Source organism: Mobula hypostoma, chromosome 16, assembly GCF_963921235.1.
Source record: "Mobula hypostoma chromosome 16, sMobHyp1.1, whole genome shotgun sequence".
Taxonomy (NCBI): domain Eukaryota; kingdom Metazoa; phylum Chordata; class Chondrichthyes; order Myliobatiformes; family Myliobatidae; genus Mobula; species Mobula hypostoma.
The window spans coordinates 63,812,154-63,828,414 of record NC_086112.1 but is presented as its reverse complement, the minus strand read 5'-3'; the positions used below and the strand labels follow the sequence as shown (position 1 = coordinate 63,828,414).

General features: G+C 41.0%; 1 protein-coding gene across 2 annotated transcripts in view; it reads left to right on the top strand.

Moving 5' to 3' along the window:
• Window positions 1-16,261, top strand: part of acer2 (alkaline ceramidase 2) — a 54,879-nt gene that overhangs the window by 19,675 nt on the left and 18,943 nt on the right. The window contains exon 4 of one of the 2 annotated variants that reach the window (XM_063069021.1): window positions 10,276-10,413. The exons of the other annotated variant lie outside the window; for it this stretch is intronic. Coding sequence (XP_062925091.1) covers window positions 10,276-10,413 — 138 coding nt within the window. The remainder of the gene's footprint in view (window positions 1-10,275; window positions 10,414-16,261) is intronic. 2 annotated transcript variants of the gene reach the window in all.

The window sequence follows — 16,261 nt, the reverse complement described above, 5'->3', positions numbered from 1 at the left end:
CTACAGCCCAGGGTTCTGAAGTAGGTAGCTGAAGAGATTGTGAAGACATTAGTAATGATCTTTCAAGAAGCACATGATTCTGGTGGACTGGAAGATTGTAAGTGTCACTCCACTCTTTATGAAGGGAGGGAGGCAGTAGAAAGGAAATTATAGGCTAGTTAGCCTGACATTAGTGGTTGGGAAGATTTGGAATCCATTAAGGATGAGGTTTCAGGGTATAGACAGCATGGTTTCTGTAAGTGGAAATCTTTCCTGACAGATGTGTTAGAATTCTTTGAGGAAATAACAGGCAGGATAGACAGAGAATAAAAAAATGAGAGTCTGCAGATGCTGGAAATCCAAAGCAACTCACACAAAACGCTGGAGGAACTCAGCAGGCCAGGGAACATCGATAGAAATGAATAAACAGTTGATGTTTCGGACTGAGACTCTTCTTCAGGATTGGAAAACAAGGTGGAAGATGCCAGAATAAAAAGCTGGAGGGAAAGGAAGATGAATAGCTAGAAGGTGATAGGTGAAGCCAGGTGGGTAGGAAAGGTAAAGGGCTGGAGAGGAAGAATCTGATTGGAGTGGAGAATGGACCATAGGAGAAAGGGAAGGAGGAGGGGACCCAGAGGGTGGCAATAGGCTGGTGAGAAGAGGTAAGTGGCAAGAGTGGGGAATAGAATAAAAGAGGAAAAGGAAAGAATTTATTTTTACTGAAAGGAGAAATCGATATTAATGCCACCAGGTTGGAGGCTACCCAGAAGGAGTATAAGGATAGGCAAAGGAGAGTCACACGATTCAGGATTGGTTCCGGAGGACTGGAAAACTGAAAATGTCTCCTAACAATGTAAGAAGGAAGTGAAGCAAAGATGAAATTATAGGCCAGTTAGCTTGACTTCAGTGGTTGGAAAGATATTGGGCGTCCGTTATTAAGAATGAGGTTTTGGGGTACTTGGAGGCAGATGATAAAATAGGACAAAGCCAGCATGATTTCTTTCAGGGGAAATCTTGCCTGACAAATCCATTGGAATTATTTGAGGAAGAAGCAGAGAACATAGACAAAGGTGAGTCAGTGGCTATTGTTTACTTGGATTTTCGGAAGGCCTTTGACAAGATGGCACACATGAGGCTGCCTAACAAGATAAGAATTCATGGTCTTACAGAAAAGACTAGCATGGATAGAAGATTGGCAGATTGGCAAGGTGCAAAGAGTTGGAATAAAGGGGGCCTATTCTGGCTGGCTACCAGTGACGAGTGGTGATCCGCAGTCGTTGGTATTGGACCACTTCTTTCAATGTTACATGTCAATGATTTGGATGACGGAATTGATGGCTTTGTGGCCACATTTGCAGATGATACAAAGATAGGTGGAGGGGCAGGTAATATTTAGGAAGCAGGGAGTCTTCAGAAGGACTTGGACTGATTGGTAGAACGTGCAAAGAAATGGCAGATGGAATATAGTGTAGGGAATTGTATAGTCATGCAATTTGCTAGAAGGAATAAAGATGTAGTGTTATCTAAATGGGAATAAAATTCAAAAATCATAGGTGGAAAGGGTCTTGGGAGTCCTTGTGAAGGGTTCCCTAAGGATTAACTTGCAGGTTGAGTCAGTGGTAAGGAAGGCAAATGCAATATTAGCATTCATTTCGAGAGGTCGAGATATAAGAACAAGGATGTGATGCTGAGGGTTTATAAGGCATTGGTCAGACCACACATGGAGTATTGTGTGCAGTTTTGGGTCCCTTATCTACGAAAAGATGTGCTGGTATTGGAGAGGGTCCCTAGGAGGTTCACAAGAATGATTCAGGGAATAAAAGGGTTAACATATAAGGAGTGTTTGATGACTCTTGGCCTGTACTCACTGGAGTTTGGAAGTGTGAAGGGGGGGATCTTATTGAAACTTATTGAATACTGAAAGGCCTAGACAGTGTGGATGTTGAAACGATGTTTCCAATAGTGGGTGAGTGTAGGACCAGAGGTCACAGCCTCAGAGTAGAGGGACATCCATTTAGAACAGCCACGGACAGTTTTTTAGGCCAAGTCATTGAGTATATTTAAAGAATATGTTGATTGGTTCTCGGTTAGTCAGGGCGTTAAATGTTACGGGGAGAAGGCAGAAGAATGGGGTTGAGAGGGGTAATAATTCAGCCAATTATGGAATGGTGGAGCAGACTTGATGGGCCGAGTGACCTAATTCTACTCCTATGGGTTTTATGGTGAAATATTAAGTTCCTTCTTAACAGTAGACGGACATCACCAGTGCAAAGCTGTCAGCGACTGCATGTTGGATTGCTGGGCTGCATGGTTTGCCTTCACACGAAATGTTTAAAAACTATAGGCTTCCTGGAGCCTGCACTGACTTAGAACAAGTATGGTTTCCATTATTAGGATAAGCATTTCCTAAATATGACAATAAAACTTTGATGTATTTATGGTCATCATTTCTTCCCCGTATGCGTGGCATGCACCTCTTTGGGGTAGACGCTACCACAGGTGTAGGTTGCCCTCCACAGGTAATGAAATAAGCCTAATTCCAGTCAACAACTCATCTAGCGGGTGGGTAAAAGCTCATGTCCAGGAATTCAGGAAGCAGTGCACTGAACCACCTCCAGAACTTACTGTCTCACATAAATAAAAGAAGTAATGAAGGAAGTGTTTTATGGACTCTACACAATTAATTTTAAGGCACTTTCAGAGTATATTATTGTATATTGTGGGTTGCAACAACAGCAGCAGGAATGTATGACTTGGAATAGGAAAAGAAACTACAACCATACCTACTGTCTTCTTGTAAATTGAAGGTAAACTTGACAATGGTTAATACTTAATTATTTTTAAAAAACTTCTGCACAAGTATAATGCTGGGCAATAGAAGTACCATTGCTGGTGATGAAACAAACCCTCAATTTTTATACTCAGCTTAGTGCTACTTCAGTTGAGATTGCAGATAATGAAGGAATAGGTTGGGCAGACAGGGAGGAACAGTTTGCTGTGATGGGACAAATAGGACCCGTAGTGTAATCTCACAATTAGAGTTAGACTGAACAGTATTTCTATCTGAAAGGACTTGTTCAAACGAATGCTGAGACAGAGTTTTGTTAGGAAATTTAGTGAACTGACCCAGGTCAATGAAGTTAAGATACAGGAAGCTATGATCTGATTGAATGGGGGAACAGACTCAAAGGGCAAGAAGGTCCATTTCCCTTCCATGTTCCTAGTTTTGTATTGTATTTTAATTTCTTCTCACATTGTAGCACAAACACTTAGGAGAAATATGACCTCAAGTAAATATGATGTAAAATTGTAGGTTGCTTTAAGTATAAAGTTGTATATATAACTTTACACATAGTTGTTTATGATTTGGTAGGATTACAATCTTTAATCTCATGGGCTGTGATTATTTGGATGGGGAGAGGTATCTTGTTGAGTACATGGTTTGAACACTGTTTGGTGAAGTGTATGATGGTAAACTGAGAACTGTTCAATTACAACATTTGTCAGTTGTAACAAGATAAAATTTCCAGGGGCAAAACAGTATTACTAGTATTTATTATGGTAAAGGGATTGCATAAAATGGAAAAATGAAACCAAAATACTTACTTTGTACCATTCAATTGTTTGTTGAAAACACATTAATGCTTTGATTATGTACAGGATCAATAGGTCATACACTTACAGTATATTTCATTTAAAAGTATTATTTAATTAACAAACTGTGTTCCATACTACTTATACAAAGCTGGATGAATGGGTGAAGATTTGTCAGATTGCAATTGAATGAAACAATTTGCCTGGAGTAAATGCAATCTCTCTGTTCTCTTCCATTACATATTCCAATTTGATCTTCCCCCTGCCCTAGCTGTTGTCTACCAGACAGCTGGTCCAGGCTGCTATAGTTAAGATTGACATTGTGTAATGTTAAGCTGGGCCCACTGGTTCTGAACACCCAGCATTGTTCACAGTCCTCTCAAAACTTTCATCAATCACTGAACAAACACCTTGCAAGAAGATCAGGGCCGGGAAAGGAGCATTTCAGATAGAAATCAAGGGAGTGTGGAAAAGAGATTAATTTACTTTACTTATGCAGATAAATTTATACATTTTGGATAAATTGATTTGAATATGAATCTGACATTTATTTTGTGTGCACTCAAATGCTACGGATGCTAATTCGTGTTATGATTAGCAGTAGTTGACTCAGCTCCTTAACTCTACATCACACCTGCTCTGAATGTTACTTCAGCTCTGCATTTCCACCTATACCAAGTACCCTTTCCCTTCTTGCTTATCAACAATATTTACTTGCCTTAAAAATATTCAAAATTGCTGTTTCCACAGTTCTTTGAGGAAGAGAGTTCCAAAGACTCACAACCCCCTTAGAGAAACTAATCGTGCCTCATCGCTGTCTAACTCTATGAAAGTAAATTTATTATCAAAGTATGTGTACATTACTCGATGCTATCTTGAGATTCATTTTCCTGCATCCATTTACAGGAAAAAGGAAATACAATGAAATTTTATGAGAAACTATACATACAAAGTCTGACAGATAACCAGTGTGCCAAAGAATTCATACTGTGCAAATAAAAATAATACTGAGAGCAATAGTGGTTAAGAGTCCTTGAAAGTGAGTTTGTAGGTTGTAGAGTCAGTTCAAAGTAGCAATGATTGAAGTTATCCATGTGGGTTCAGCAGCCTGATAGTTACAGGGTAAAGCTGTTCCCGAGCTGGATGGTGTGAGACCTAGCAATTTTATACCTCCTGTCTGATGGTAGTAATGAGAAGAGGGCATGTTCTGGGTGGTGAGGGTCTTTGATAATGGATGCTTCTTTCTTGTTACAGCGCTCCATGTAAATATTTTCAATGGTGGGGAGGGCTTTGCCTGTGATAGACAAGGCTGTATCCACCACTTTCTGTAGACTTTTCTATTCCTGGGCACTTGTGTTTCCATACCAGGCCATGATGCAACTAGTTAGGATACTCTCCACTGTGCATTTATAGAAATTTGTCAGCTTTTGGTGACGTGCCAAATTTATGTAATCTTCTAAGAAAGTAGAGGCATTATCGTGCCTTCTTTGTGATGGCACTTACAAAATAATAACAGTATTAAGAAAATAAATAACCCTGAGAATATGGGTTGTAGACTCCTGGAAAGTGAGTCCATTGGTTGTGAAATCATTTCAGAGTTGAGGTAAATGAAGTTATCCATGCTGGTTCAGGAACCTAATTGTTGAAGGATAATAACTGTTCCTGACCTGGTAGTGAGGCACCTGAGGTCCTGAACCTTCTTCCCAATGACAGCAGTGAGAAGAGAGAATGGCCTGGATGATGGGGGCCCTCGATGAAGAATCTGCTTTCTTGTAGCAGCGCTCCTTTTAGATATGCTCATTGGTGGAGAGGGCTTTTCCTGTGATGGACTGGGTTGTGTCCACCACTTTTTGTGGGCTTTTCCGTTCATGATGCAACCAGTCAGGATACTCTCCACTGTGCATCTATGGAAGTTTGTTGAAGTTTTAGATGACATTCCGAATATGTGCAAATTTCTAAGGAAGTAAAGGCACTGTCATGCCTTTTTTGTAATGACACTTACATGCTAATCCCAGGACAGATCCTTTGATATAATAACTTTAAGGAATTTCAGGTTACTGACCCTCTCCACCTCTAATCACCTAATGAAGATTGGCTCAAGGGTGTCTGGTTTTGTTCTCCTTTAGTCAATAATCAACTTTGGTTTTGCTGACAGTGAGTGAGAAAATGGGAGTTGTGTGATGTGATTTAAACCCAAGTTCCAATGTTCAGCAATGCATTATGATATTATTACAGGAGTACAGTTGGTGATATTCCACAGAACAATTTCACTTAAACTTTTGCAAGACATTTATTAATGCTGCAGCCTATTGGCAGTCACAACTACTACTTTAACCAATAATCACTTATGTATAGAGTCATAGAGCACTGAAACAGGCTATTTGGTCCATCTAGTCAAGGCTGACCTGTTCTTTTGCCTAGCCCTACATATCTGCACCCAGACCATATCCCTCCAAACCCTTCCCATGAAAATGCCTATCTAAATCTTTCTTAGGTGTTACAATTGAACGTGCATCTACCCCTTCCACTGGCTGTTCATTCCACTTCTCTGAGTGAAGAAGTTTTCCCTCGGGTTTCCCTTAAATATTTCACCTTTAACCCTAAACTTATGCCCTCAGCTTCTGGTCTCACCCAACCTGAGGGGAAAAAAGCCTGTATGCATTCACCCTATCAATACCCCTCATAATTTGGCATACTTCTATAAGATCTTCCCTCCTTCTCCTGCTTTCCTGGGAATAAAATCCCAGCCTGTTCTACCTTTTCCTATAACTTTGGTCCTCAAGGTCTGGCAACATCCTTGTAAATTTTCTCTGCATTCTTTCAAGCTTTGTGATGTCTTCCTTGTAGATAAGTGACCAGAACTGTAAACAATACTCCAAATTTGGCCTCACCAATTGTATTTCATTTATCTATTAGAGAAATAATAGTGGAATTCCACAGTATGGAATAGTTACTTCTAGCCCTTTGAGCTGCACTGTCCAGCAACCCCCAACAACCTCGATTTAGCTCTAATCTAAACATGGGACAATTTACAATCACCAGTTAGCCTACCTGGTAGGTCTTTGTGAGGAAACCAGAGGGCCTGGGGGAAATCCATCTCCATTGTCCCAAGCTGTAATAATGTTGCTCTAACTGCTCTGCTACCGTGTGATAATTGAAAAGTTCTGCCTTCATAAAAGAGTAGGATCACAAAATAATAAGTGTGAAGGAGAAAAGAATGAGAACACAAATTACCTGGAAAAAGTACTTCTGTGCACACTTGAACTCTAACTTCAAAAGAGGCAGAGGAAGCCTTCCTCCTTTTTTGTAAAACAACAAATTTTCCAAAAGAGCAATAGCCAGGAAAATCAATTTTAAAAATTTAAGCTACTCCTGCTTCAGTTAAGCAAAATATCAGGCATACTCTCTTCCTGTTTTAATCTCAGACATATTATTTTGCTACAAGAAAAAGAAAATATTTATCAACGAAAAAATCTCTGTGTAATTCCTGAAATAATGCTGGCTTTTTACTAATTGTATTTTTTTGCTGCAGAAGTTTTTACTTCTGAATCTGTAAAGTAGATTTTTTTGTCTACATATGCTGCCATGTTGATTTTTGTTTGTATTTGGAAACTCTTAGCAGATTGGAAATATCATAAGTAGAAATTCACCATGAAAATTACATAGTCCTTAAAGATTATTATCTGATTTTCAGGATTTAATTAACATCAGTTCTTTCTAGCAAGATTGTTATGGCACTGTTATTATCACTTCGTGAACAGATAATTTTTATGTAATGTTTGTGGTAGATTGTGAAGTGGAAGAGGATTTCAAATCAGTTCACTTACTTCCGTGTTCACACACAGCTGCTGGCTAAAGTGATGAAAGAAATTACAGAAATCACATGCTAGTGTATTTACAACATTTTAAGAACTTTTATACTAGATGTGGTTAAGGCATTGGACTAGATCTGAAGGTCGTGAGTTTGAGCCCCAGCCGAGGCAGCATGTTGTGTCCTTGAGCAAAGCACTTAACCGCACAGTGCTCTGCGACGACAGTGGTGCCAAGCAGTATCGGCCCTTGCCCTTCCCTTGGACAACATCGGTGTCGTGGAGAGGAGAGACTTGCTGCATGGGCAACTGTAGGTCTTCCATACAACCTTGCCCAGGCCTGCGCCCTGGAGAGTGAAGACTTTCCAGGCACAGATCCATGGTCTCGCAAGACTATGGATGCCTATACTAGATGTGTGATTTTTGAGGGACTCATGCACAGAATACTGGAACTATTAGAGACAAATTTCAACTGTTTTTGACTGCTTATTTCCTGTTGGAAATTGGCATTTAACTATTCAAGGGCTAGGCGCCTTAAGCATCATTTTCAAGCAGGCCTGCAAATGGATAAACAATATGTATGGCTGAAGGCCAGGGTTCTTTGTAGATATTCATACTAGCTTGCTATCAATTACTCGATCTCAAAAACACAAGAAATTCTGCAGATGCTAAAAATCCAGAGTAACACACACAAAATGCTGCAGGAACCCAGCAGGTCAGGCAGCATCAATGGAAAGAAATAAACGGTTGATGCTTCAAGCCGAGACACTTCTTCAGGTCTGGACTGGAGGGGGGAGGAAGCCAGAATAAGGAGGTGGAAGAAGGGAAAGGAGTATAAGCTGGCAGGTGATAGGTGAAATCAGGTGAGGGGGAAGATGGGTGTGTGGGGAGGGGTATGAAGTGAGAAGATGGGAGGTGGTAGGTGGAACCAGGTGAGGGGAAAGATGGGTGTGTGGGAAGGGGTATGAAGTGAGAAGATGGGAGGTGATAGGTGGAAGAGGTAAAGGGCTGAAGAAAAAGGAATCTGGTAGGAGATGACAGTGGACCATGGGAGGAAGTGAAGAAGGAGGGGCATCAGAGGAAGGGATGGGCAGGCGAGGAGAAGAGAATGGTGAGAGGGGAACTAGAATGGAGAATGGAAAAAGAGAGATAAATAAGTAGGGAGAAATTACCAGAAGTTAGAGAAATTGATGATTATGCCATCAGGTAGGAGACTACCAGATGGAATATGAGATGTTGCTTTTTACCCAAATGGAGGATTTCCTTTGTTGGAGGTTCTATATTACATTGACTGCTGTTCTGGAGTTTGTCAATTTCATCAGCTATGCCTTCAACTTCCACCCTGATTCAAATTTATTTGGTCAGTCTCTGACACTCCCTCCCCTTTCTTGATCTCTCTATTTCTATCTTTGGAGACAGACAATCTACTGATATCTTTATAAACCTAATGACCCTCACAACTATCTTGACTATACTTCAGAACACCCTGTCATTTCCTCTACCCTCAGTGCAGCCCTGACCCGCTATTTCCTGGGCACCTGCCCTCATCCCATCTTCTCACCACCAGTTTGCTTGTCCTTTCTTACCACCCAACGAGTCTCCACATCCTGAAGATCGTTTCCTGTAACTTGCGTCTTCTTCAACAGGATCCTACCACCAAACACATTTTTCCTTTTCCCCCGCTCTCTATTTTCCATAAGGATCACTCTCTGTGTAACTCCCTTGTCCACTTGACACTCCCCACTGATCTCCCTCCTGGCACTTATTCCTGCCATCATGACAATTGCTACACTTGCCCCTACACCTCCTCCCTCAGCGAGGGCTCCAAACAGTCCATGCAGGTGAGGCAACACTTCACCTGTGAACCCTGTTTGGGATTGTCTGCTAAATCTATTGTTCCCAGTGTGGCCTCCTCTACATTAGGGAGACACTACATAGGTTGAGGGATGGCTTCTTGGAGCACTTTCGCTCTATCTGCCACAAAAGGTGGGATTTTCTCATGGCCACCTATTTTAACTCTACTTCCCAATCCTATTCTGACATGTCAGTCTATGGCCTTCTCTACAGTCACAATGAGGCCACACTCTGATTGGAGGAGCAGCACCTAGTATTCCATCTGGGTAGCTCCCAACTTGATGGCATGAACATTAATTTCTCCAACTTCCGGTAGTTACTCCCCCGCCCCCTTATCTCGTTTTCCATTCCCCATTCTGGCTCCTCATTTACCCCTTCTCCTCCTCACCTGCCCATCACCTCCCTCTGGTGGCCCTCTTTCTTCCTTTTCTTCCACAGTCCACTACCCTCTTCGATCTTCTTCAGCCCTTTACCTTGTCCACCTATCACTTTCCAGCTTCCCACTTCATTTCCCCTCCCTGACCCATCTGCTTCCCCCCAGTTTCACCTGTGACCTGCCAACTTGTACTTTTTCCTTTCACCACACCTTATTCTGGCTTCTTCCTCCTTCCTTTCCAGTCTTGATGAAGGTTCTCTGCCCAAAACATTGATTGTTTTTTCAGTAGATGCTACTTGACCTGATGAGTTCCTCCTGTGTTTTGTGTGATTTACTCCTTCCCAACCCCATGTAGTTGATAATTAAAGCATCTGGTCCTATCTTGGTCACTGCCTTTGTTTTGTGTTGCTAATTCTCCTCTATAGCGATGATAATATTTGGATAAGTCATTCCCAATAAGCTGTTCACAGAACTACCTACACTACCTATCACTACCTACAATAATCTGTGAATGATCTCAGGCAGTAAGTGATGATAAAAGTAGTCATGTTATCAAGAAAAGAGCAGCAAAATGTATTCAGGCATGAGGATATATCTGCATCCAGACAAAGTTTACCTTTAAATTAAGAAGAGCCCACCTCTGCCATTTGTTTCTTGTCCTAGGAGCCGATTTAAGGCTGCTGTTGGTATTCTATCTGGTGTTACCACATGTCTTGCCTTTGTGAAGCCAGCAATCAATAACATTTCATTGATGACACTAGGAATCCCCTGCACAGCTCTGCTCATTGCTGAATTAAAAAGGTAAGTTATTGCAAACTGTTGTATATAAATATAACTAGCCACTACACATTAGCTAGCACACTTTTATGCTAATTTAAATCTATTTCTTTGGTTGCACTATTTTCATATGTCTATAAATTCTTATCCTTGCATCTAATGCATATTTGCAGGTGACAGATTTTATAATGAATCCAATATAATATCATTTTTGTTGCTGGAGATGAAAATATATGTTTGATAAGACCAACTAGGTGGTCATTACGATCCACCATCCTAGTTCAGGAGATTTCCAGGCATCTTAATTCACAGTGCACCTCCACTTGACCTTTCTGTCTCTGGATTCCTGCTCAACCCAGGAATGAGGAACAACAATAACAACTTGTATTTATACAGTGCTTTTAATGCAGCAAAATGTCCCAACGTGTCACACAAGAGCTTAATCAAACAAATTTTGACCTTGAGGCTCATAGAGAGAAGTGCATGCTGACGGCCAAAAGCTTGATAGGCAAAATAGATTTAAAGGAATATCGTAAAGGAAGAAAAGAGGTAGAGAGGCTGTGAGTGTTAATAAGTTTCAATCTGGGGCAGCTTCTGCTAGTGGGGGAGATTCTACCTTCAGCAATGAGCAAAAGACCAGACTAGGGGAGTGCAGACACTTAAATTGGACAGCGTCAAAGGACAAGGCCATGTTATGCATGAAAAACAGAAGGAAATATTTTAAAATTGTTGTGTTGTTGTGTTACTTAACAGGAGACAGCATGATTCAGTAATTGCAATGGGTGAAAGGAATGGCAAAGGGTGAAGTAAAGGAGCAAAGGGAGCTCCAAATAACAATTGGATGGTGCTGGTTTGTCATGGGCACTGAGGAAGTACCGTAGATAGAATGAAGGAATAGTTTGGATTAATCAAATGTGGCGGTAACAAAAATGTAGATGGGGGCTTTGGGGACAGGTAAAGTTTGGAAATAAGAAGGTATCTCACATTTCTGTTAACCATGTTACAGTCTTCCAAATTTAACAGTGAATTAGAACCACCACCTTCATTATCTCAGAGTGCTTGTAGATAATGACAGTGCTCGTTATCTCAACTATGTCATTGCTACTTAGTGTCTTGAGATCGAATCTGTCCCATCTTCTAACCTTTGCCTTTGCAATTCTTTAAAACTTGTCACATCTCGAGGTCAGATGAATGAAAAGGGATCTCACTGAAATTTACAAAGCCACTACAAATTTAAACAGTTTGGTTGTAGGGAGGATGCTCCCGCTGATTGAGTGCTCTAAAATAAGGGGTCACAGTCTCAGGGTAGAGTAAGATGATTAGGACTGAGAAACTGATGAGACTAAGAATTCTCTGTTATGAAGGACTGAGGAGACCAGGTTACTAAATGTACTTAGGAAGAGATCAGACAGATTTCTTTTCAGAAAGGGCATTAAGATGATTATGGAGAGCAGAAATGGTGTAGAGGTAACAGATAGCTATGATTGTACTGACTCTTGGAGCAAGCTTGAAGGGATTGATGGCCCACTCCTATTTGTTGTGCTCTGTTTCCATAAAAACTGAGAAATGTAATTCTGAGGCCTAGAAATTATGAAACAGTTTTGCACACTGTACAATACAATTCCAAAGCAAAGAAGTTACCGCAAGTTCCAAAAAGTGTTCAGTTTTATTTTCTTCTAGGCCCGCAGTGTGCCTGAGATATGCAGACCCCAAACTCTGTTTCCACTGTTTGAGTCCACAAGCATGACTCTGGGATGCTGTGGACCACTTGCGAAGAAACAGACCTTCACAGTGCTCCCTGTGTTGGCTGTTTTCCATTAGTTGAACAGCTCTGGCCCTTTCCAGGGGCCAAACAATTCCTCTTTCACTTGAATGTTGCCTGACCTACTATTTATTTAGAGCTACTTTGGCTATTGTTTTAGTTTTCAGTTATTTGAATGATTTTTATTTTGTACTAAACAATGTTATTGCTGTTCTTGATAGTTTACAGGAAACTGCAGTCAGTGTTATAAGAAAATTCTTCAAAGTGAACTTGTTTTCAATAAAAAAAAGCTGTTATTACACATTATGACATTGTTTTAAGGCAAATGGCTGTTTTTCTAATGTGAAATTAAGCTTAGAGAACCCTGTTGATCATTTACACAGCATGGAAAATTCATGCTGTGAAATTATATAGAAATTCCAAACCTAGCAATCTGGATGAAAAAACAACTTTTTAATCCCACAATTGTTTGCATTGTGTCGTCAATGAAATTCTGTTTAGAAGGCAGAAATTGGTAGTAATTTAACATTGGTACTGCAAAATGAATCCTTTGCTAGAATCTTTGAGACATAATTTCAGACTTGGTGATTCAATGCATTGTTGTGTTATGCAGTCCTTCAAACTAGAGTTATCTCAATCATTTCACTTTATTTTTCTTGGCACACTGTGCATAAAACAATTAGAGTTGGAGGAAAAGCTTGAATTAGCAACCCTTACAACAGGAAATCTGCAGTTGCTGGAAATTCAAGCAACACGCATAAAAGTTGCTGGTGAACGCAGCAGGCCAGGCAGCATCTCTAGGAACAGATGCAGTCGACATTTCAGGCCGAGACCCTTCGTCAGGACCCTTACCTCTTTTCTCAGGGCCTGTTTATCTGCTTCACATATTGAGAGTATATGGACGTGGTACATGATTATATTAGAATACACTGCTCCTGTAAATAAACATGGAGTGTTTCTGGGAAATATGTTAATGCTAAGAGGAGCAATTGGGTTGAGGTAGGATGAGAAGAAATTATCAGAAGTGTTGTTGCGTGAATGAAATCAGAGGGAAGTACTGGTAGATACGCAGCAGCCTCTTTATTCAACAGAATATCACTAATAAGCAGACAGCCTTTGGAGTCATGAGTGGTGGGGGGGGGGAGGGAGACAGAGACAGAGAGAGAGAGAGAAAAGAAAGAAAGAAATTCAAAAGACAATTCCATATTTACAATGCTTCCTTTGAACTACATGCCCGGATCTTTCCGCCATCACACCTCCCTGTTCGCACCCATATTACAGACACCGAAATACACATAAGTAATGAATTTAAATCAGCATCTTCTGTTCTTCTAATTGACTTGATTAGTGGTTCTTAGGAATCCATTGTTCAGAGCTGCATTTTAGACTTAATCCACAAGTCATATTCAAATCTGAAGGCTAGTGGCTGAAGTCAGTTAAAGTTATCTGCTACATGTGCTAACCCCAAAAATTGCTCTAACAAGAAAGAGGTGACTCTGACATCTGTTGTTCCAGTTATTGGAATTGATTTTGGCTACATGTAGGTAATTGGTTCCCTGTATCTTTAGGGAAAATCCAGTCATCATCACAATGATAAACATTATCCCCAGATGACAAGGAGGTGATTTTCAATTGAATATAGAACAGTTTTTGTATTTTGAGAAGGTCTGCTAACAAAGGCTTAGTTCATTTGGTGAAATGCTTCCACAAGGCCTTCTGGCCCAACGAGCCCACATCACCCAATTACACACACGTGACCAATTAACGTACTGAGGAAACTGGAGCACCCAGAGGGGGACACAGGTGGTCACAGGGAGAGCGCGAAGGCTTGTAGACAGTGGCAGAGTTCAGCCTAGGTCACTGGCCTGTGGAGTGTCGCGATGGCTGCTCTGCTACTGTGCAACCCTCTTTGGAACAGAGATAAAGTGGAATTTCTTAAGCCGGGGGGGGGGGGTAGTGAATCTGTACAATTCTTTGCCACGGATGGCTGTGGAGGCCAAGTCACTGGTATATTTAAAGTGGAGGTTGATAGGTTCTTGATTAGTAAGGATATCAAAGGTTATGGGGAGAAGACAGGAGAATGGGGTTGAGAGGGATAATAAATCAGCCATGATGGAATGGTGGAGCAGCCAAGATGGGCAGAATGGCCTGATTATGCTCTTATGGTCTTAACCGCAAATTCCCCCAGAGTGATCTGGTTTCTGCTAGGCTTGGGAGCCTACCAAATCCTGTTGCCAATATGTTCAATATCATTTTTCCCAAGACCCTTCCATTATGCTGTTGGGCTGATCCCAATGATCTCCCACTTGGCTGCACAGGAATGTCCAAGCGGGATGTTTGCTGACTGTTGAAATGTGAAATTCCTCTGTGATGTCGGTAGGTAATGTGGACTCATATGTGCATCTCAGATTTAAAAACGGAAAATGCCTGAAAGTCTCATCCGCTCAGAGAGGATGTGTGGAAAAGTAAACAGAGTTAGCAGATCAGATGGAGGTGGAGGCCTTTGTCAGAGTTGAGAAAGAGAGAATGTTTTAAGAAGGTGGCTGAGGGTTGGATGAGGCACGGGGAATCTCTCTGATAGTGTGAGGTTGAATTGCCGTGGAAATAAGATATTGGTGAGTAACCAGTTTGGTGGATTATTTATGAGAGCAACTGGAGAGGGAGAGAGAAATAACATGAATAAAGGAGCTTAAAATCCTAGCAATGAGAGCAGTTTGAGAGAAAACAATATGAAGGCTGCAAAATATGGAGCTTTAGGGAATATTTACATAGGTCAGGCCATACTAATGGAGGGAGAAAAGGTGATTCAGTATTAAAGAATGGTCTCTGGCATAAATTGGGATAAGTGGCAAAATGGGCTGCCGGTTGGCTTCAGGAGAAAACATAGAGCGTGAATATAATGTGTCCTCTCACAGTAGAATAAGGTGGGTAGTAGTGTGTCACTTTCGTCTAAAGTTTACATTGAAGATTTAGATTCTGAAATCAAAAACACAATTTCAAGATTTGCATCTAATAGACAGTTGTAGGATCAGGTAGGGAGTTGGGGGTGGGTTGATGCTGGTCAATACCACTGTTTATTTCTAGAGAGATAGCATTGAAATGTGGAACACATATTCCAAACCTAATCTGAACCTGGATTATACTACATAGTAAAATGTGAAAAGAATATGGGACAGTGGGGAAGGCACAAAGCAGATCAAGAATGGACAAACATTCAGGGTCTCTTTTCTTTTGGGAAGAAGCTGAGAGTGACTCAGTGGTCTTTACAAACATGAAATGTTTTCATTGCCTGTAAGTAGTGCCATGTTGTGGTGATCAGTTCTGGGGCTGCAGCTGTTGACAGTGTACATGAATGATTTGGTTGAGGGATTCAGGTGATGACACAAAGCTAGCTGGCAAAGTGAATTGTGAGGAAGATACAGAGAGGCTTCAAGGAGAAGTAGACAGGTTGAGCGGACATGCAAGGACTTGGGAAATGGAATATAATGTGGGAAAAACATGAAGTCAGATATTTTGGTGGAAAAAATGGAAAAGCAGAGTGTTTATTAATCAGTGAGAGATTGATAAGTGCTGTTGTTCAGAAGGGCTTGTTTGTCCTTGTACACAAATCATTAGGAAGTTAACTTGCAAGTACAGCAAGTAATTAGGAAGGCAAGCAGTATGTTAGCCTTTATTGCAGGCCCTTTGGCCCACACTATATTGTGCCAATCTAAGTGAAAGAGTAAGACGTCTTACTGCAATCATAACCACGTTGAAACCACACCCACATGGGTCTGCTTTCCCTATTTATGAAAGGACTTATTCTTGATAAAGGGGGTGTCGTGAAGGTTCAGTTGGTTGGGAGGGGTGGTTTGTCCTACAAGGAGAGGTACAAGAGCCTGGTTCTGCATTCTCTTGAATTTACAGAAATGAGAGGGGATCTTATCAAATTCTCACGTGCCTTGTCTGAGTAGATGCAGGTATTGTTTCCCCAAGCTGGGTCATGTAGAATCAGGGAGTTACAGTCTCAAAATACGGAAAATAATTTTTTCTCTTAGTTTACTGTATGTTTGTAGTTCTCTGTCCAAGAAGGCTGTAGAGCCTCAGTTGTTGAATGTATTCAAGATGGAG